Source organism: Crocuta crocuta, unplaced genomic scaffold (assembly GCF_008692635.1).
Source record: "Crocuta crocuta isolate KB4526 unplaced genomic scaffold, BGI_CrCroc_1.0 scaffold61, whole genome shotgun sequence".
Taxonomy (NCBI): domain Eukaryota; kingdom Metazoa; phylum Chordata; class Mammalia; order Carnivora; family Hyaenidae; genus Crocuta; species Crocuta crocuta.
In genome coordinates, this window is record NW_027528369.1 from 5,430,052 (window position 1) to 5,450,911 (window position 20,860).

At 51.1% G+C, this 20,860-nt stretch overlaps 1 protein-coding gene across 1 annotated transcript in view; it reads left to right on the plus strand.

Moving 5' to 3' along the window:
* Window positions 1-1,827: 1,827 nt before the first annotated feature.
* The window catches only part of PLCG2 (phospholipase C gamma 2), a 165,349-nt gene continuing 146,316 nt past the window's right edge, over window positions 1,828-20,860 (plus strand). Inside the window, exon 1 of the mRNA XM_077754063.1 lies at window positions 1,828-2,060. Coding sequence (XP_077610189.1) covers window positions 1,868-2,060 — 193 coding nt within the window. The 5' untranslated portion in view covers window positions 1,828-1,867. The remainder of the gene's footprint in view (window positions 2,061-20,860) is intronic.

A 20,860-nucleotide genomic window follows, 5' to 3' on the forward strand; every position in this document is an offset into this window, starting at 1 on the left:
AGGCTCACAGGGTGATGGGGCAGGAGGCTCATTTCAGGCAGAGTTTGTGGCCCACCCTACTTACTAGTCTTTGTGCTGGGCCTTTGCTTAAGGCTGTTGCTCTGATGAGAACGCTATTCCCTTGTGCTTTACCTCTTAAAAAGATTGCATCCAGATATCTTCTTCTCCCAGAAGCTTTCTCTGACCTAAGTAGGGGTTGAGCTGACAGGTCTGCTTCTAAGTGAGCAGAGGGCAGGTGTAATTCCTGAGTTTATCTCCAGCTGCCAGATACCCGCAGACGTGCCTTTGGCTATGGGCATGAGCTGGAGGGAAGAAGGGGGCAGAGGGCAAAGCCTGGGCCTCGCCCCACTCCCTTCCCGTCATTTGCATACCAGTCCCCAACTCAGTTCCTGGCTTACAGGTGACACTCTGCATGTTGAACAGCTGACTAGGGGGTGACTACTATCTGAGGCCCTGCTGAGTGCTGGGCGCTGTACCTACGTCGGAGCTTCCAATCCTTCTAGTGGCCCTGGTATTCTCTCCATTTTACAGATGAGGGAACTGAGGCCCTGATTTTGAGCAGCTTGGCAGCCGTGGGCTCCTGATGCTGTGGGACCTGGCGGTGGGGAGGAGATAATAGAGATGCTTGGAACAGTTGATGGCGGTAGTAGCAGTAGTGAGATCTGGGGAGCACGGACATGCGTCGTCGTTTTAAGGGCTCCAAGATCTATATCTGGTTTAATCCTTCCAAGAACTTGGGAGGTTCCCCGTTATCTCTACAAGCGCGGAAATAAGGCCTGGGGGTGGGGGAGGGTCTGCAGCGAGAGAGCCTTCCATCTGACCCCCCTCTGCAGAGTGAGGGGTCAGCGCGTGACTGCAGCTGGCTGCTCAGAGGGGCTAACGTGATTTCATGTTGTTCAAAACAGAGTCTCTAACTACTGGTCTGGACTGGGCTGTGCTGGACTGTGGGGGGCTGGGGCAGAAGCGGGAGACCAGGTGGGGGTTTAGAATAATCCAGGTGTGAGGTCCTGGGAGGAGCCAGTGACCGGGGAAGATGCATTGCATTTGCTGATGGACATGGGTGTGAATGCGACCAGACCCAGTTGGCTCCAGGATTTGAGGCCCGGCGCCTCTCTGTGCATGCGCATCGGTGCTGTCCGAGAGCACCTACTGTGTGCTGAGCGGAATGCCAGGTGCCATCGCAGTTTAGGCTTCCTCACTGTCCCAACAACCCCATTTTAGAAGGGATGCGCCCGAGACTTGCAGGGGTCATGCAGCCTGCCCAGAGCCCCACAGTCGGCAGGAAGCCACACCAGGACTTGAACTTGAACTTGCTGGGCCCTGATGTTTTCTGTCCTTGTGGCTCCGTTTCTATGCAGAAGTCTCCACAGATGCATTCTGAAGTGGCTTAGTTAATACTTATTTTCTTTCCCTCTTCCCAAGCTCACTTAGGAAGTAAGGGGATGGTGAGGGAAATCTAGGCAGAAGAGAAAAGGATGCTGGGGGTGAGGAGTGGGGCCGGCCTGGACTGCTTTGGCTATTCAAATATTCTCTGGCATGGAAGTGTGTGGGGAGGGCCGGGGTCACTGCCAGGCTGGAGTGATTTGGTTATTCAAAGCCAGGATGACAGTTGAGTCATTGAGGTCGGGGGGGCTCCTCCCACATCTCCACTTATATTTAAACCTCTGTGTGTCCTTTCTGGGCTGTCTGAGTGGCCAACGATTCCCAGCCTCGAGAATCTCCTAAGACAACTCCTGATGGGCATGAGACAGGATTTCGGTTGTTAGTTAACGAATTCTTCCTCAGTTCACAAAACCCAACTCACTCCTTCATTCCGCCTTTCCAGCATCCTGTTCCCTCACTCCTCCCACCCCCTACTCCGCTGACAATGACCGCCATGGTCAACGTGGACACCCTTCCCGAATATGAGAAGAGTCAGATCAAGAGAACCCTGGAGCTGGGCACGGTGATGACCGTGTTCAGCTTCCGCAAGTCCACCCCCGAGCGGAGGACCGTCCAGGTGATCATGGAGACGCGGCAGGTGGCCTGGAGCAAGACGGCGGACAAGATCGAGGGCTTCTGTGAGTACCCGGATGCCTGGCCCCGCACCTCTCCCCGCTGCCTTCCCTTGTCCCCGTACTTGTTATTGGTTTAATGTCTTAATCTTCTGGAAACGGAAGCATGGCCATTGTTTTGGGGTCTCTACTGGGGTTTAGAGTGGGTGGGGGAAGTTCAGCCAGAAAAGCATGGGGGAAGGAACAGAGGCCTGAGTGGCCAACTTGGAAATGACATTCAGGTGGCTCACCTGGGCTGACGGCATTGGGGACCATCTGGTTTCTGTTGCCAGTTAAGCGCTCTGCCCTCTTAAGGGCTAAGTGACGGAGCTGCAGGAATTCCTGGCTTGGTAGCCAGATAGGCCTGTTTGGTTTTACCACGAACCACAGAACGAGAGTCCTTTACCTTTTGCTGCAGGGGGACAGAGCACGTCAGGGTATCCTGTAGCTTTTGAATGAAGCTCTAGTCCTGGGAGGTCTTTCCCCACCCGTGTCAGATTGGGCAATTGGTCAGTTCCTAAAGCTTCTACGGCTGTTTTTAACAAACGGAGCAAGGAGACTTAAGCAATTTTCAGTTGCAGAGACTTGCTTTAATTGGCATTTGTTGTTTGGACTCTTTTTTTTTAATGTCAATGTAATTGAAAAATTAAACTTGGAAAAATCAAACAATTCATGAAAAAATGTCTCTCTTCCCCAGCCCCCTGGGGTGGTCAAGCTCATTACCAAGTTCTTTTGTCTTTTAGAGTACTTTATGCTTGTGTAATGTACGGGTCATGTTTTGTTCCACAAATGGGTCCCTACTACTTAAATTTCTGCACTTTGATTTCTTTTTATATATTTTTTTTAATTAAAAAAATGTTTTTGTATTTTAAAGTTTATTTTTGAGAGAGACAGCATGAGCTGGGGAGGGGCAGAGAGAGAGAAAGACAGAATCTGAAGCAGGCTCCAGGCTCCGAGCTGTCTACACAGAGCCCGATGCAGGGCTCAAACCCATAAACTGCAAGATCATGACCTGAGCCGAAGTCAGACACTTAACCAACTGAGCCACCCTAGCGCCCCCAGATTTCTTTTTTTAATTTAGTGACCATTCGGAGGTGGGTTCAGATCCTTACCTGATGCTTTCACGACCACATAGCATCTGGCTGCGTGANCCCCAGCCCCCAAAATGGACATTTGGGTGATTTCTGGTTTTTTGCTATTAGCCACTGCAACTGTACTTTTTCTTTTTTCTTTTTTTTTTGTAAAAACTCGATTGAGATAGAACTCACATACCATACAATTTACCCATTTAAAATGAACAGTTCAGTAGCTTTTAGGATATTCACCCATCTGTGCAAGCACCCATGTTTCGAACCTTCGCAGTCACCTCATAAAGAACTGATTACCCTCACTCTCTTCCCCTGCTCTAAGCTACTGTGAATCTACTTCCTGTCTCCATTGATTTCCCTGTTGGGGGCATTTCCTGTCAATGGAATTCAAGAACACGAGTCTTTCTGTGTCTGGCTTTGTTCACTTAGCATGATGACCCCTGAGGTTCACACGTGTTGTAGCACGTGTCTGCGCTTCACTCCTTTGTGCGGTTGAATAATATTCCCTTGTGTGGATTTTCCCCAATTTGATGGTTCACCCATTGGTGGGCATTTGGGCTGTTCCCACCTCTTGGCTGCAGTGAATCGTGCTAGGAGCATTCACATACAAGTCCTTGTGAGGGTGTGTGTTTTCAATTCTCTTGTGTGTAGGAGCATAATTGTTGTGTCCTATGGTGACTCTGGGTTTTTGTTTTTATATATATATATATATATAGTTTATATATATAGTTTATATATATATATAGTTTATTGTTTTTATATATATATATAGTTTATATATATATATATATATATAGTTTATTGTCAAGTTGGTTTCCATATAACACCCAGTGCTCATCCCCATAAGTGCCCTCCTCCACCCCCATCAGCCCTCAGTTTGTTATGTGGTGACTCTGTTTAATCATCTTAGGAGCTGCCAGACTGTCTTCAGGGTGACTGCAGCATGTTACGTTCCCTCCAGCAGTGCGTGGGGACTGTCTTTGCATTCTTTTATTCTTGCCGGGTATATCTGAAGGACGGCTTCCTGTAAGTGTGATTTCTGAGTTAAAGGGGAGTTTGGCAGCTCCCCACAAAAGCCCACGAGGTCCCGTCCTACCCAAGCCTTGATCCGTACCGCAGTGGGCTCTCACCTTGGCTGTTCACAGATGGGATCCGTGAGCTTGGCATAGCTCTTCATTTCATTTCTCTTACCGTGAGTTCGATTCAACAGCTTCCTGAAAGGTTCCTCCTGGCTCTGCAGCCAAGCACGTCTGCGGTGGCACGGAGCCTGAAGCCCTGTTTTGAAAACACCCATGTGTTTAAGCAGCCGACTTTCCTCCCTGTTTTGCTTGCATTTGGCCACCCTCCATCTCTTAAGTGGCCCAGAAACCTGTTGCAGCTGGGGTGGGAGTGGGGGCCTGGGGAGTGTGCAACAGGCACTGATGGTAAATGCAGGGGTGCCATACCGAGAGCGGACACTGGGTCCCAGGCCTGGCTAATCATCAGAAATCCATGGAGGGGGGTTAATAATTTTTTTAATGTTTATTACTTATTTTTGAGAGAGAGAGAGAGACAGAGTCCAGTGGGGGGGTTGGCAGAGAGAGACGGAGACACCGAATCCGAAGCAGGCTCCAGCCTCCGAGCTGTCCGCACAGAACCCGACACAGGGCTCAAACCCATGAACCATGAGACTGTGATCTGAGCCAAAGTCGGAAGCTCAGCTGACTGAGCATGGGGGACCTTTAAAAGTACAGGCTACTGGAACATTCTTGTGAAGCTCATTCTAAGGTGCACGAGACCAGATTTTGGCTCCTGAAATCCACGTTTATAGGACATGTCTATAGATTCTCCTCCTTTTAACTAAATACCATTCTGCCCTCTCCCTGGAGAGGATGAGGAAGACTGTCATTCACTAGATAGGGACTCAGTATTTTATTTATTTATTTATTTTTATTTATTTCTAGGAGATAGAGACAGCGTGAGCAGGGGAGGGTCAGAGAGAGGGAGATACAGACTCTGAAATAGGCTCCAGGCTCTGAGCTGGCTGTCAGCACAGAGCCCGACGCGGGGCTCGAACCCACGAACCGTGAGATCATGACCTAAGTGAAAGTCAGACGCTTAACCAACTAAGCCACCCAGGCGCCCCAGGGACTCAGTATTTTAATAAGCTCCCCACAGGTGCCTGGGTGGCTTAGTCCATTGAGCATCCAACTCTTGGTCTTGGCTCAGGTCATTATCTCACAGTTTGTGGGATCGAGCCCTACACTGGGCTCCATGCTGTGTGGAGCCTGCTTGGGCTTCTCTCTCTCCCTCTCTCGCTGCCTCTCCCCTGCTCCTGCTTTCTTCCTCTCTCTCTCTCAGAATAAACATTAAAAGAACCCCACCAGGTGGTCCTGGTAACTAGCCAGGTTGCTGTATGCTGCTCCAGAGACCACCAACCATCCTTCCTCCTAAGCCTCCTTCCTTCCATACTGGAATGTCCGCTCTGCCAGGCACTGTCCTAGGTACTGAAGACATGGCCATAACTAGATTCAAATCCTCATGGAGCGGACGTGGCTTCATTAGGTACAAGCAGGTTGGGCTTAGACTTCTAGCACCATTTGAGGAGCTTTGCTGTGTGACCACGGGCAATTTACATCTGTTTTCCGAGATTTAATTCTCTTGCCTCTACAAAGGGAATAATATTGGTGTCTATAACCTTGCAGGACTGTGGTTGGGAATGAACACATGAGTTAATACATCAGAGGGGTCAACGTGGTACACAACGTGGGGTTAGCACACAGCCAGTGGGAACTGCTGCTGTATTTTTGCGATTGCTGTTGCTGATGAGTGGCGTCCAGCTTGTCAGGGTGGCAGAGTCTTGCTTGGGTGCTTGGACTTTGTCTGGAGGGCAGCAGGGATCCACTGATGGCTTTTCAGAAGAGGGATGAGGTGATCACGTTTGCATTTTGGAGCCTGCTCTGGCCGTCCTGTGTGAGATGCATGTGTTCGTGGTAAAGTGACAGAAAAAGCCAGTTCTGGGGTAAAGAGCTTAGGAATGATGCTCCCTGACCACACAGAGAGCAAGCCTTCAGGCTCTCGATGGGGGACTCTCGGGGCTGTGTCTGCAGCCTGCTGGTGGAAGGGTGACCTCCTGAGGGGGATGTCTAAGCAGCAGCATTCCTTCTGGGCTCCTGGGTAGCATCAGCCTGCAGGTTACTGTGAGGTCTGCCGACCAGCGTGCGGGAGCTTGGGTGTGTGGTTTGGGAGTACTTGGCGAGTGGTGTGTGACTTCGGGACAGGTACCACACAGTCCCCCGCCCCCCGTGCAGGCCTGGGTGACAATAGGCACACATGGGTCCCACTGTCTAAAGCAGGGCACTCCTCCCCTGGCCCACTGGGAGCATCTGGCAATCCCTGGGTGAGACTTTTCGGTCATCATAACTGGGAGTGGAGTGTGCTCCTGGCATCTGGTAGATCGAGGCCAGGGATGCTGCTAAATAAAAGTCTTCCAGTGCACAGGTTAGCCGGTACCACAGATCAGAATCCCATACAAAGTGTCAGTGGTGCTGAGGTAGGGAAAGCCTGGTCTCCCGTCACATGTTGGTTTGCTTAGAGCCATAAAGTGTCATTGGACTTAATAGGGTTTCTCTTTGGCCCGTGTCATGATGGGGCAGTTTCATGTGTTGAGCGCGTATCTGCTGTCCTGTCGGCTGCTGGGGGAGAGGAGGGAGGATGGAGCCCCCACCCTGGAGGGGAGCAGACTTGGCAGCCGGCCACTGCGGGACTGTGTCCTCAGTACCACAGTGAGGGTCTGGGCTTGGTACCCTGTGAGGAAGGAGGGTTCTTACCCACCTGGGTGCGGGGGACATGGAATAGGTGGAGGAGCCTCTTGGGTGGTGACTTAGAGGAGGGCCTTGCCAGGTGGCCCGCAGCATGGCTGTCTTGAAGTGGGATCAGCAGGTTCCACTGAATGTGAGCGACTAGGTTTGTGGGTCAGAGATTGGGGCCGGGCTCAGCTGGGTGATTCTATTCTTTGTGGCCTGGACTGAGGTCATTTGGTGATACTCAACTGGTGTGTCACTTGGTCTGGAAGTTTCCAGAATCTTCAGTCCCACGTCTGGCGCGTTGGTGGTGATGGCTGGAGGATGAGGCTCAGTTGGGATAAATGAATGCCTACTGAGTGCCGACTGCTGCCCATCCCAGAGCGGGACTTGCATGGTGCCTGGCATCCCCCCCAGGGTGTGTTCCAAGAGTCCCAGGCAGAAGCTGCTTAGCATCAGGAGTCCCAGAGCATCACTGGCACCAGCTCGGGTCACCAAGGCCAACTCTGGTTTAAGGAATGGGACTTCCCTCTTGAAGGAGGCGGGGCATGCATGTCCAGGGTGGGGAGGAGCTGGCAGCGGCTGTCCACCTCAGAGCCAGGACACTGTGAGTGCACCTGGGCTCCGGATCCAGACCTGTAGCTCCAGTACCCCCTCTGCCACCTAGTAAGTAAGTGATCTGAGGCACTCTGTGCCTCAGTTTACCTGTCAAAGTGAGATGATAGTTCCTATCTAATGTGAATTAGATGAATTTTAGGATAGGCAAGAATTAAGTGGACTTTATTTAATGTACTTTTGAACATATATTTTGGTGTTTATTTTTGAGAGAAAGAAAGTGTGAGTGGGCAAGGTGCAGAGAGAGAGGGAGAGAGAGAGAAGATCCAAAGCGGGCTCTGTGCTCGAACTCATGAACCATGAAATCATGACCTGGCCCAAAGTTGGATGCTTAACCGACTGAGCCACCTAGGTGCCTCAGTGCGTTTTTTTTAATATGTGGGGAAATACTGCATAATTGAAATGTAACACAATAAAAGAAAAAAGGCCTTGGCTTCTTTGTTTTTTAATAAGTTTTTTTCTTAATTTTTAATGTTTATTTTTGAGAGAGAGAAAGAGACGGAGCACGAGTCTGGGAGGGGCAGAAAGTGAGGGAGACAGAGGCTCCAGGCTCTGAGCTGTTAGCACGGCCCAGTGCAGTGCAGGGCTCGAACGCCTGAACTGTGAGTTCAGGACCTGAGCCAAAGTCAGACGCTTCACAGACCGAGCCACCCAGGCCCCCGCCCCGGCACTGGCTTCTGATGAAGACTGTGGATTCTAAGCCATTCACCTCTTGGCTGTCAGTCTCCCTTTTACTTTCCAAGGGTGATGGTAAGAGGGTGACTAGGCTTCCTCCCAGCGCCGGCCCCCTCGAGAGCCCGGAATACAGAGAGGGAGCCTGAGGGACAGCTGGGGAAGGGCTGTGTGTGGTTTCTCTTCCCTTCCAGGGCACCGGCTGAGTCTCCAGGTCGAAAGGAGCCCACTGGGGGCCTTTCTGAGTTCAACCTTTAGGGCCCTGCTCCATCTTCTGCATTTGGGGGGCCTGGACTGTGTCTCCAGAGTGGGCGCGGCGCCACCTGCTTGTGGAGCCTGGATAGGGTTGGAGTGGCCGTGAGCTGCCTTGGAGGGTGTGGATCGCGGCTGTCTAGACCGAATAGGCTCCTGTCCTGAAGTTTGCACTTTCGCATGTCCTCTCCATCTGCTTATTTTTGGCAAGTTGTGGCTGCCAGCGAATGAGGGAGTCTCAAAACTAGGAGCTGTTGTGTTTTCCTGGTTTGGGTCCCTGGCCTGCCCACCTGGTGCCGACGATGACGTGCCGATGATGAGGGCCGCCTCTAACGAGCGCTCTGTGTGTACTGGTGCCTGTGTAAGCACATCACATACAACAGCTCATTAATTCCTCGCAGTGACCCCGCGAAGCTCTGTTGATGAGGGCACGGAGTCCCGGGAGACTAGGTGAAGTGCCCAAGGCCGCAGAGCCACGAGTGAGCAGAGCTGTAATTTGTATTCATGCTGTCTGCCTTCAGGGCCTCAGCGCTTCCTGCTGTGTTCCTCTCCCTTCCTGAGTGATCTCTGATGTTTCAGTTCTGTGTGTGATGGAGAAGCACGTCTGGGGACCCAAGAGCAGCAGCTCCACTCAGGTTTTCTTTTTTACAGCGGGAGGGAAGCACATCCATTCCATATGTGTGCAGAGGACACGCTTGGCTGGGGGCCAGGAGGAAGGGGACTCTCGAAGCGCCCTGGTTAGCGGGGAGGCAGGCATGCCAGGGGACCATGCAGTGTGGACAGGTGCTGACGGAGCCAGGGCCATCGAAACGGGGTGGTTCTGAAATCCATCCTGCGGCTTCGAAGCCATTAACAAAAAACGAGTATTTTTTTTTAATGTTTTATTTATTTCTAGGAGAGAGAGAGAGACCGCGTGAGCAGGGGAGGGTCAGAGAGAGAGGGAGTCACACACTGAAACAGGCTCCAGGCTCTGAGCTGGCAGTCAGCACAGAGCCCGACGCGGGGCTCGAACCCACGAACCGCGAGATCATGACCTAAGTGAAAGTTGGACGCTTAACTGACTAAGCCACCCAGGCGCCCCAAAAACGAGTATTTTTGAAAGCTGTGACCGGAATGTTTTCGAAACCATGGAGAAGTGGATGTTTTTGCACCGGCGTCCTCTGCCTGCAAAGAAATGCTTTGTCTGAAAGTGGCCTCCACGCTCTTTCAGTCCAGCATCCCATCAGACAGGAGATTCGGCCGAAGTCCCCCGGGTCTGTAAACTTACTTATTTGTTGGTTTAGATGAGGCTACGGTTCACAGTGGCACAGACTCCAGAGCCTGAGTGCCTGGATCTCCTCCCAGACCTGCCACTTGGTTGGGGCGTGACCTTGGGCCACTTGTCCCCTCTTTGTGCCTCCGTTTCCCCAGCTGTAAAAAGCCTAATGAAAGGACCTCTTGAACCAGACTTTTGGAAGCATTAACTGAAGTAATACAGGTGCAGCGCCCTCAACAGTGCTGAGCACGGCGGGGGCAGGTGCTCAAGGCCTGGCTGCTCTCGTCATTCATGTCTTAGTCCTTGCCATCGGCCTCATCAAACATAAAGGGCCACGGTATTGGAGAAAGGATGAGCTAAATATTAGAACTTGCATTTATACAGTGATTTTTCCTTCCCGGTCCCCTTCTGGCCTGTGTATTCTCCATGACCGAGTCTGCTGGTACGGAAAACAGAACTGACCTTTTTATTCTTGACCTTGATTCAGACCTGCTTGGCGGCTGGACGGTTGAGGAATTGGTTTCTGTGGTTGTTCAAGGGTTGTTGTCTGTCCTAGATGATGATTACTTGATGTTCTTAGAATTTGTTCCTTTGTTGATTTTAGCAACCACTCAAAGGACTGAGTGTGTGTTTGGTGTTAGACTTGTCACCGGGGACAAAGTGTTGAATGGGACCACAGAGATCCCTAAAGGAACTTCTAGTTTCATAGGTCAGAAAAAGCCAAACTAATCACGCAACCATTTGGGACTGTGATGGATGCTAGGAAGGAAAGAAACCGGGCATGGTGACAGAGTAACCAGGGAAGAACGCTGTTTTAGTAGAGTAGATCTCGGGGAAGCCTCTCTGTGGAGGTGACTTTTGAGCTGAGACTTGATGGGTGAGCAAAAGGGAACCATGGGAAGCTCTGTGGGGAGAGCAGTCCAGGCAGAGGACAGCACAGCAAAGCCTCTGTGTTCATCAGGGGCGAAGTGCTGTGACAAAAGATTGCTTCATATAAGTTTCTTACCCAAGTACCCCTAAGACTGGTGAGGCCACCTCAGGATCCTCTGTGTCCAGCCAGCATGCAGGGGAAGAGGGAGAGTGGAGGATGCCTTAAGAGGTTTTTATGGCCTAGGCCTGCAAAATGGAAGGTTCCCAACTTCCACTGACCAGAGCTTGGCATGTGACCAGCTGCAAAGGATGCTGGGAAATGTGGCCAACCTGTGTGCCATTAAGAATGAGAAATGAGTTTGGTGGGCATCTTCCAGGCTCCTCACGGCCCCTCATTTTGGAGGGAGCAGAGGTGGTTGTAGGAACCCAGCTGATGGCTAGAGAATAGAATGACTGTAGGGACTTGCTGGGTTGGTGGGGGGGAGAGGAGTTCTTGGAGGAATCCAAGAAAATGAACAACTTTGCTCAGTAAGTAGGCCTCCTGGGAAGAGGAGGTGGTGACACTGAGGACTCTCCCTTCCTGTCTGTGACAAAAGTCACAGGCAGTGGCTTCTCTCCATGGACAGGGCCTCCTCTCCGCTCTTCAGTTGCCTCACAGCCATGGCTAGGTCCTCCCCAGCAGAGCCGTCCTTTATCCTCACTCCCTGGGCGGTCTCCTCAGTGAAGCCTGTGGTTTCCCGGCCTCCCAGGAGTGGATTCCTGAGGGAGGCCTGTGACTGGCTGGGTCGTCTTTAGCCAGTGTACGGCGATTGGCTGTTTTGAGGCCAACGTCCCCTCTTTGGTTTGGTAGATGGCCTCTCCTGGTGGGGGGCATAGTCTGGAAGCTTCAAGACTTAAGGGAAGGGTGGGTCCCTGTAATGAGTTGAATTGTGACCTCCCCCCAACTTCCTACACCAATGCCCTGGACCCCTGGACCTCAGAATGTGAGTGTATTTGGAAATCGGGGCTTTGTAGATGTATTAGTTAAGATGAGGTCATGCTGGCATCCGGGGGGGCCCTAGTCTAATGACTGTGTCCTGGAGGAGACACACAAGGAGAGAAGGTTCCAGGATGAGAGGCAGAGAGGTGGGAATGGAGCATTGACAAGCCGAGGACCACGAAGGTGGCTGGCAGTGCCAGAAGATGGGGGAGAGGCACGGAAGAGTTCGCCTCTCCCCAGCCCCCAGGTACCAGCCCAGCCCCGTGGTCTGCGGTTTCCAGGCTCCACAGCTATGAGGCGATGCATCTCTGTTGAGGCCACCCGGGCTGTGGCCCTGTGTTACAGCAGCCCTAGCAAACGGATACACTCCCCTTTAAAAGGGGCCTGAGCGGCAGTGGGGTGAGCACGGCCACTGAGGTGTCCATCTGGCTGCAGATATTCTGGGCACGTTGGAGTTGGCTGTAAAGGAGTTTAGGAGCCCTTGCTTTCTTTCAGGCGTTCTCTTAATTCCTAGCTACTTGGTGTTGGCCGTGAGGACTGGTCAGCTGTGTGTGCTATGGCACCCGCCTGCTTAGGTTTGAATCCTGAGTCTGTGTGACCTTGGGCAAGAGACTTACTTTTCTGTGCTTCTGTTGCCTCATCTGTAAAGTGGGAAGGAAGGTAGTGCCTGCCTTACAGGGTGGTTAGGGGGATCGGATGTGAGCCTATAGGCAAACCACTTAGGCACCTGGGAAGGTTTGCTCTTGTTATTACTGCTCATGCTTCTCTACTGCTTCTTGGAAGTACATCCCCTGAATTCTCTCCTTCAAGCAACCAAACCTCCCCTTTGAAGGACCCTACGCATGTCAAGTTAGTTGTGATGGGTCCACTTTGGTGCTCTCAAGGCTGTGGGGTGTGGACATGGGTCTTTTTCATGTGGCTTTTGGGAAACTTGGTGTCCCAGCTCAGAGCTTGATCTGGGGCTGTTGGGAAGGACGGGAGAGGCAGCTGGGGCGTGGATACATCCCACTGGGAAAAGCCAGGGAGCCGGGTGCAAGGAGCATCTGTCTCTCGCATCTCTGTGAGCCCTGGATGGATGTGTACCCCACCTTGTGTCTTCAGAGGCTCCCGAGTAGTCAGTGCAAATCCGATCTCTCGTGGGTGTCTAGGGAGGGAGCTGTTAAAAGCCATCCCTTGGTGAATCCTTTTAGGAAGAAACTCCTCACCACCGCGTGCTACCCAGTGGATCTTAGAGATAAGCTTGCATTTTCACACAGCAGGGTAGCGGAGTGACGGGTCTCTTTCTGTCTTGGAAGAGACGGAAGTGCTGTGCAGTTCACAGTTGAAGCTGGAAGTCCTGGTGGTGGCTTTTCCTGCCCTCTGGCAATGTCTGGCTTGGAGCCAGGCCCTCTGTGGCCCTTCACCCCAGAATGCGGGCTCCCGGAGGCAGGGAGGCAGGGAGGGACCAGTCCGTTCGGTTTCCAGCGAGGAATCCCCAGACCTAGCCTGCACCTGGCCTGCAGTGGGTGCCTCACAGATATATGACCGGTGGACACATCGGGGAAAGGACGTAGATGCCCCCCCTTCAGCCTGTGCCCCCATTTTCTCCCCAAAGATGGCAGTATCTGGGGTGAAGCTAGGGCATCTCTATGACGACTTCTTTTTGAAGCACACACACAGCAGTTCACATCCTGGCCCTGTGCTTCCTGGTGGCGTGGCCCTGAGCAACCCATGCCCCCTTGTGCCTCAGGCTTCTCGTGTGAGAGCTGGGCTGATGGCAGAGTTTCCCGGCGGGATCCGCACGACGATTAAATGTGTAAACGTATGTAAGCGCCTGGTATGTGCTTGGCCGGGGTGCCTCGTGCTCGTGCTGCCCTGATGGCTCGTCAGCACCTGTGTTCGTGTGTTCCGGAAAGTGTTCCAGGGGCTGTGGCGTGGCCCCTACGCGGCGGCCACCGCCTCCCCCTGTAACTGCCTGCAGGCGGCCTTTTAGGGTTCAGGTCCCAGCAGCCCTGGCCCTTGCCTTTCTCCTGGAGGCTGGGGTGGCCTCTGCTCTTGGAGAAGAGGAGTGTCAACAGGGCAGGGGATGTTTTGGAAACCACATTGGTGATGAAGCCACTTCAGCACCGCCGGGAGGATTGCACCTGAGCCTGGTGCACTGGCCCCAAGGCGGGAGTGGGCTTGGGGGCGGGGCGCGGTGTCTGGTGCGCGAAGGGTTCTGTTTCGAGGAGGAAGAACATGGGCACTTTTATAATTTGCAGAAAGGAGACTGGCAAAGTTAGTGCCCGCACAGCGTGAGAGAGACAGGAAGAGAAGACCTTGCAGGGCACATGGGGGAGGGGGCGGGGGGCTGATGCCAGCCTCTGCCGCTGCGGGCCTGGGGCCTGGCTGGAGGAGGGCCTGTGTCCCCGGGGAGCTAAGAAGGACCCAACCAGGGATGGCCAAGCATGAGTGGCCGGTTTCCTGTTGAAGACTGCTCCGAGTTGATCGCCTCCAACCTGTGTTTGCCCTGATTAATTCTGACTTCATTTTCTTTGAAGAAGCAACATCTATTCATTAGCAGAAACATGTTTTCTAAAGTCTGTTTATTTGGGGAAGGAGAAAGAGAATCCCAAGCAGGCTCCACACTGCCAGCGCAGAGCCCAGTGTGAGGCTCGAACCCACAACAGTGAGATCATGACCTGAGCTGAAACCAAGCATTGGATGCTTAACTGAGTGAGCCACGTAGGTGCCCAGCAGCAACATTTATAACAATAACTGGGTGAGGGTAACACCCAGAGGCTTGTGTGTTAAAACTTGGTCGACAGCCTTTTGCTTTTGTTTGTTTTCTCGAGACCTACATAATTTTTATAAAATGCAACCCTTCCCCAGTATTCTGTCACCACGCCTTTTCCATTTAGTGCTACATTGGGACCATTTCTCCTTATAAGCTGTTCTCTTAAGGCCTAACTGCTGGGTTCGAATCTTGGCCGTGTCACTTACAATGTTGGCGACCATGGACAAGTTAGCCTCTCGATGTACCCATCTATAAAGTGGGATCACAGTCGTACCTTCCTTAGGGGATCCTCATGGGGATTAGGTGAGCATGCTGTGTGCTTTTGGGATGGTGCACGTTGTGCACAACTGTCCAGAGCACTCCGTAGGACTTAGCTGCTGTTATTTCTGCTGTGGTGGTGGTGGTGGTGGTGGTGATTTCTATGCACTCTGCTAAGCAGGACAAAGTCCCCAGCCCACGATGTTCCCATCGTAATCTCTAGAATTGGTGACTACGTTCTCCTATATGGCCAAAGGTTCTCTACAGATGTGATTAAGTTAAGGATCTTGAGATGGGCAGATTATTCTGGATTATGGGAGGGGGGTGTTACCACCGTGGTCCTTATCGGTCATAAGAGGGAGTAGGGTCAGAGCCTGAGGAGAAGTGATGACAGAGCAGAGGGCAGAGAGGTGAATTCAGTGGTTTTGAAATGGAAAGGGGTCCACAAGCCAAGGGCTGCAAGCCGCCTCCAGAAGGTGGAAAAGGCACAGAAACGGATTCTCCCATAGAGCCCTCAGAAGGAAGGGAGGCTTCTTGACACCTTGACTTTAGCCCAGGGAAACCTTCTGAAAAGACTTCTGCTGACTCTCAGAGCAGTAAGATCATGCGTATTGTTTTAAGTCCCTGAGTTTGTGGTAATTTGTTAGAATAGCCATAGGAAAGGAATATATCCTTCTATCCAACTTAGATCATAATATTTGCTTGGGAACTTTCTCTTTAAGAAATAAGAGTATACATATAGCTAAGTCTCGTGTATATGCCTTCCTCCCTAAAGAAGCCAGGATACCACTTTGATAATTATTCCCATGCATTTTTTTCTACATTGCAAAAACTTGAAACTATAATTAGCATGCAATCTATTGTTAGGTATCCACATTGATATCTGTGGCTTTATTTTAACTGCATTTGGGTTTCACTCGGTGAGAGTCCCTGATAGGAAACCTATTCTTTTTTTTTTTTTTTTTTTATNCAGAATTCGAAGCAGGTCCAGGCTCTGAGCTGTCAGCACAGCCTGACCTGGGGCTCAAACCCAGGAACTGCAAGATCATGACCTTAGCCAAGGACAGACCCCTAGCCAACTGAGCCACCAAGGCGCCCCAGGACACCTGTTCTTTTGATGATGGTAATTTAGGTTATTTCCTGTGGTGGAAATCTTTTGGAGCATATGCCTTCTGTTTTGTGATAACTGGCTATAGCTCTCCCCCACCCCCCGCTTATCTTTTATTTATTTATTTTAATCTATTTTTTATTCTTGGGTATCAGGTAGCTTCTTAGTTTGCTATGTCTAACATTGACCCTGGGAATATTTTTATTGCTAACTCTGAGGCACGTCCCTGGTAATTTCCATAGGATGAATTGCTGGAAGAATTTGTGGAAGAAAGGAAAGGCTGTGCCCTGGGCTCTGGGCACAGTGGTCCCCAGGGAGGCTGTGCCGACTTGTACGCCCACCCACCACCCCTGCTAGCGTCTGGGCGCCTGCCAGCTTTTACATCTTTCACAGACGTTAAGTTCGCAGGCAGTGAAAGGTCTCATGAGCATCGTGCTTCCTCCTCCGGTTTGGTCAAACCAGCAGCCTGACTCTCCTGTTGGCTGAAGGCCATGGTCTCACTGTGGCATCAACACGAGCACTTGGGGGACACCTGGGTGGCTCAGTTGGTTGAGTGTCTGACTCTGGCTCAGGTCCTCATGTCATGATTCATGAGTTTGAGCCCTGCGTCGGGCTCTCTGCTGTGAGTGCTGAGCCCGCTTTGGATCCTCTGTCCCCACCCTTCACACTATGCCTCCCTCCCCACCCCTTCTCTCTCAAAAATAAACATTAAAGACAAAAAAACCCAACCAGTTGGGTTGGTGGTAGGAGAATGAATGAACCCCTACTGTGGGCCAAGGTAGGTCCCCACTTAACCCTCCTAGCAGCCCTGTGAGGTTGACGGTTTCCTAATCTTCTAGATAAGAAATTTGATGTTGAGGGAAGTCTAGTAATGTCTAAGGTTGGCAGCTAGGATATAGTTCCAGTAATTCTGATGATGGCTCAGCTCATTTGTATGACAGGCTACCTCCTGGGAGGAGTTGGGTGTCCTTTTCCTTTCTTGAGAGGAAGGCCTTAAATGACCTTCCGTTTTGGAATTGGTTCCAAAAATCTATAACTGCATGGAGTTGCCAGCCAGAGGTAGGTCTGCAAGGAGGGGGCTGGATTCTAGTCCCCCGAGGCAGGGGACGCCTCGACTGTCTCTGAACTTGTGACTCCCGGTGTTTCCAGTAGGTGCTCAGTAACGTGCGCTGCTGAGCCACCACCCCCTTTCCTTGTAAAGGAGGAATCTTCTTTCCGTTTCCATATTCGCCTTCTCTGGACCTTTCATAGAAGTGGAATCCTACTCTGTAGCTTTTTGCATCTGACTTTGATTGAACATATGTGAAGGCTCAGCCGCATTGTAGTGTCTGTTAGTGATTTCGTTCCTTTTTGTGGCTGAGTCGCACTTCATTGTTCAGAGACCCCACATTGTGTGCACCTGTTACATCGCTCCATGGGCCTTCGAGCTGTTCCCACTTTCTGGCCACCGCGAATACTGCTGCGGTGAGCGTTTGTAGGCAGATGTTTGTGGAACTAAGTTTCCCTTCTTTGGGTGTGTACCTAAGAGTGGACTTGCTGGGTCCCTTGTAACTCTGTTGACTTGTTTGAGGACCCGCCAGGCTGTTGGCCAGAGTGGCTGCACCAGTGGACGTTCCCACCAGCTTGTTTGCATCCTCGCCAACACTTGTTAAAGTCTGAGCTTTTGAGGAGAGCCGTCCTGGTGGGGCTGAAGTCCTATCTCTTTGTGGCCCTGATTTGCATTTCCCTGATGGCTCCTTGTCCTGTTTTAAATTTCCTCATACTCTTTTTGGTTGGTGCAGTGTTTTTCCACCAAACACTTAGTTTCGGTGGCAGCATCCAGTCTTCCTTTCACTTTCCTGGGTCCGGCATTGGGGGATGTGACTCCTGGCTTGAGTCCAGAATTAAGCATTTTAAACATTCACTTTTGGGGGACACAAGGACCATTTTATGAAGATGGCAGCCTCCCTAAGTTTCCTTAGTAAATGTTCAAGGTCGTGCGAATGCTGTGGGTGTGATGCGGTATAGACTTTCCTTCATTTCAAGGTTGAATGCCTTGGCTCAGGGTGTCCACTTTCCAACTGCCCGCTTGAGCCTCTTCACCTGCTCTTTGGCCAGCGGCCACCCGCTGAGGAGAGCTGGAATTGGGGGCCACTGCTGGCATAGTAAGGACTCCCTTGCTGAGCACCGTAAGCACGCGTGTGTCCGTGTGACCGTGCGTACGGATATTCACGTATAGTCTGTCATCACATGAAGCCTGTGAGTTCTGCCTTTGTGCTGGTGAGGTAAGTGAGCTTGCATGACTGGCCCAAGGTTATCAAGCTTTTCAGAGGAACAACATTGGGTGAGTTTCCCCCACCAACAGGTGCTATAAAAACGTACAAGCCACAGACTGGGAGAAGATGTTTGCGAAACACAAGGCTGATAAAGGGCTTGTTTCCAAAATACACAAAGAACTCTCAAAAACACAAGAATAAGGGGCACCTGAGTGGGTCAGTTGGTGAAGCATTGGACTCGATTTTGGCTCAGGTCATGATCTCCTGGATTGTGAGACGGAGCCCCCTGTTGGGCTCTGCGCTGACAGTACCGAGCCTGCTCAGGAGTCTCTTTCTACCCCTCTCCCTTGCTCTCTCCCTCTCTCTCACAATAAACAAACATTAAAAAAAAAAAACCCCACAACAATAAGAAAACAAAAAACCCAATTAAAAAGTGAGCAAAAGATCTGAGCAGACATTTTGTTTCCTCTTCCCCCATCCCACCCGCCTCTCCATTCTGTAGCCGACCTGGGCTACTTTAGACCAGTGCTGTCCAAAGGAAATATGTGAATCACCAATGCCATGTGTATAGTTTTATTATTATTATTTAACTGTTTTTGAGAAGGAGAATATGAGAGGGGGAGGGGCAGAGAGAGAGGGAGACACGGAATCCGAAGGAGATTCCAGGCTCTGAGCTGTCAGCACAGAGCCTGACTTGGGGCTCGACCCCCACAAACTGCGAGATCATGACCTGAGCCAAAGTCAAAAACTTAACCGACTGAGCTGCCCAGGTGCCCCTATAGTTTTAAATTCCTAGTCACCACATTAAAAAGCGTGTGGAGAGGGGCACCTGGGCGGCTTAGTCGGTTAAGTGCCCTACTTCGAGTCCAGTCATGATCTCCCAGTTTGTGAGTTCGAGCCCCACATCAGGGTCTATGCTGACAGCTCAGAGCCTGGAGCTACTTTGGATTCTGTGTCTCCCTTTCTCTCTTTGCCCCTCCCCCACTCATGCCCTGTCTCTGTCTCTCTCTCAAAAATAAAGAAACCTTAAAAAATAAAAATGACACAGAAAAAGTAAAAATCATTTTAATGTATTTATCTAACTTAGTATATACAAAGTATTATTTCAACATACGCACGATACAGTTGCTGAGATTTTACATTCTTGTTTTTGATCTGAGTGTTCAGAATCCAGTGTGTATGTGATCCCTCCAGAACATCTCAGTTTGGACCAGTTCATTTTTGTGTGCTTAATAGCCACATCTGGCCGCGGCTACTATATTGGACAGCATAGTTCTGGAATATACCTCCTTCTTCCTTTTTGCATTATCCACTTCCTTTATAATCCCCACTCTCTTCCTTCTCCCCGAGAAGCAGAAGGTTTTCACGCGGCCGCTGCTGCACTGACTGCGATGGCAAAGCTGCATCTTGCTTCGTGAGGGCAGGTGGCTTCTTCCCCACAGAGCGAACGTGCAGGATCACATGTGTCTGTCGGTTTTGCCATCTGTCTGGACATCTGTCCTAGATTGAGCTGTGACCCCTGATCGCTGGGCCGGAGGCTTCCGCAAATCACTGGGCAGCTCAGGTGGAATGTTCTGCTGGGGGTGGCCTGCATCCTGGGCGCCACTCTTCAGCCTGCCGACCGGGGAGTGTGTGCGCGTCCGTAGGCGTGAGCCTTTCCCCTCTGGCTGCTGCGTTTCCAGTCTTCTGTGTCTCCTGTCCCAACTCTGCAGAGTGTGTGTCTGATGGCCCAGTCTCCACTGCCGAGCGCATAAGTCGGGGCCTTCTGGCCGGTGGGATTCGGAAGCTGCCTTACACGTACGTGAGAGAGAATTCCAGAAATGAGTGGCTGAGAAGATGGGTCTGTAACTCGTGGCATCCAGGGAGCCAGGGCCTCTGGCACCCCTCTTTCCTGGGCCCCCCGCCTTTCCTTTCTGTCTCCGTGCACAGACCTCGTCTGTAGAGCAGACCGTGTGGCCCGCGGTGCGGCTTCCTCTCCACGTCCACAGTCGATCCTCTGTTTGTGGATTCGATAGTCCCAAATTTGCCTACTCACTGACGCATTTGTAACCCGTGAACCAAATCTTGTGGCACTTGGGTGATCCTCTGCAGACAGGAGTGGGGTTGGTGGGTGAGGGGGGCGAATTTTTGAGTCGCCCGACATGCGTGTTCCTAGCTGGCATCTTTCTCGTGTTAGCTCTTCTACGGTTTTTGTTTTTGTTTTTTTTTTAATGCCTATTTTTATTTTCGTGAGAGAGAGTAAGCAGGGGAAGGGCAGAGGGAGAGGAAGACAGAATCCCAAGCAGGCTCTGTGCTATCAGTGCAGAGCTGGGTGCAGGGCTCGAACTCAGGAACTGTGAGATCCTGATCTGAGCCAAAACCAAGAGTCGGACACTTAATAGTTTGAGCCACCGAGGTGCCCCGCTCTTATACTGTTAACAAGTGTCTTTTTCTCAGATAGCTGAGCGCCATGTTATTCTCATTTTGGGCTTTTGGGGGTGGTTTTGTTGTGTACAATGGCCCCCAAGGGCAGTCTGGTGTTCCTAAGGCTGTGATATGGCTTATGGAGAAGATAATAGGTGTTAGATAAGCTGTGTCTAGGCATGAGTTGTACGTAGTGCTGTTGGTTGTGAGTTCACTGTTAATGAATCAATGATCTGTATATATTAAAAAAAAAAAACATTTTTGTAATGCTTCTTATTTTTGAGAGAGAAAGAGGGTGAGAGGGAGACACAGAATCCAAAGTAGCCTCCAGGCTCCAAGCTGTCAGCACAGAGCCCGATGCAGGGCTTGAACCCAGAGCCATGAGATCATGACTTGAGCAGAAGTGGGACACTTAACCGACTGAGCCACCCAGCCACTCCTCAACAATATACATTAAATTAGCGGTCTTTAAACAGAAACACACACACAAAAAATGAGGTTATATATTGATCATTTGATGAAAATGTCACGACCA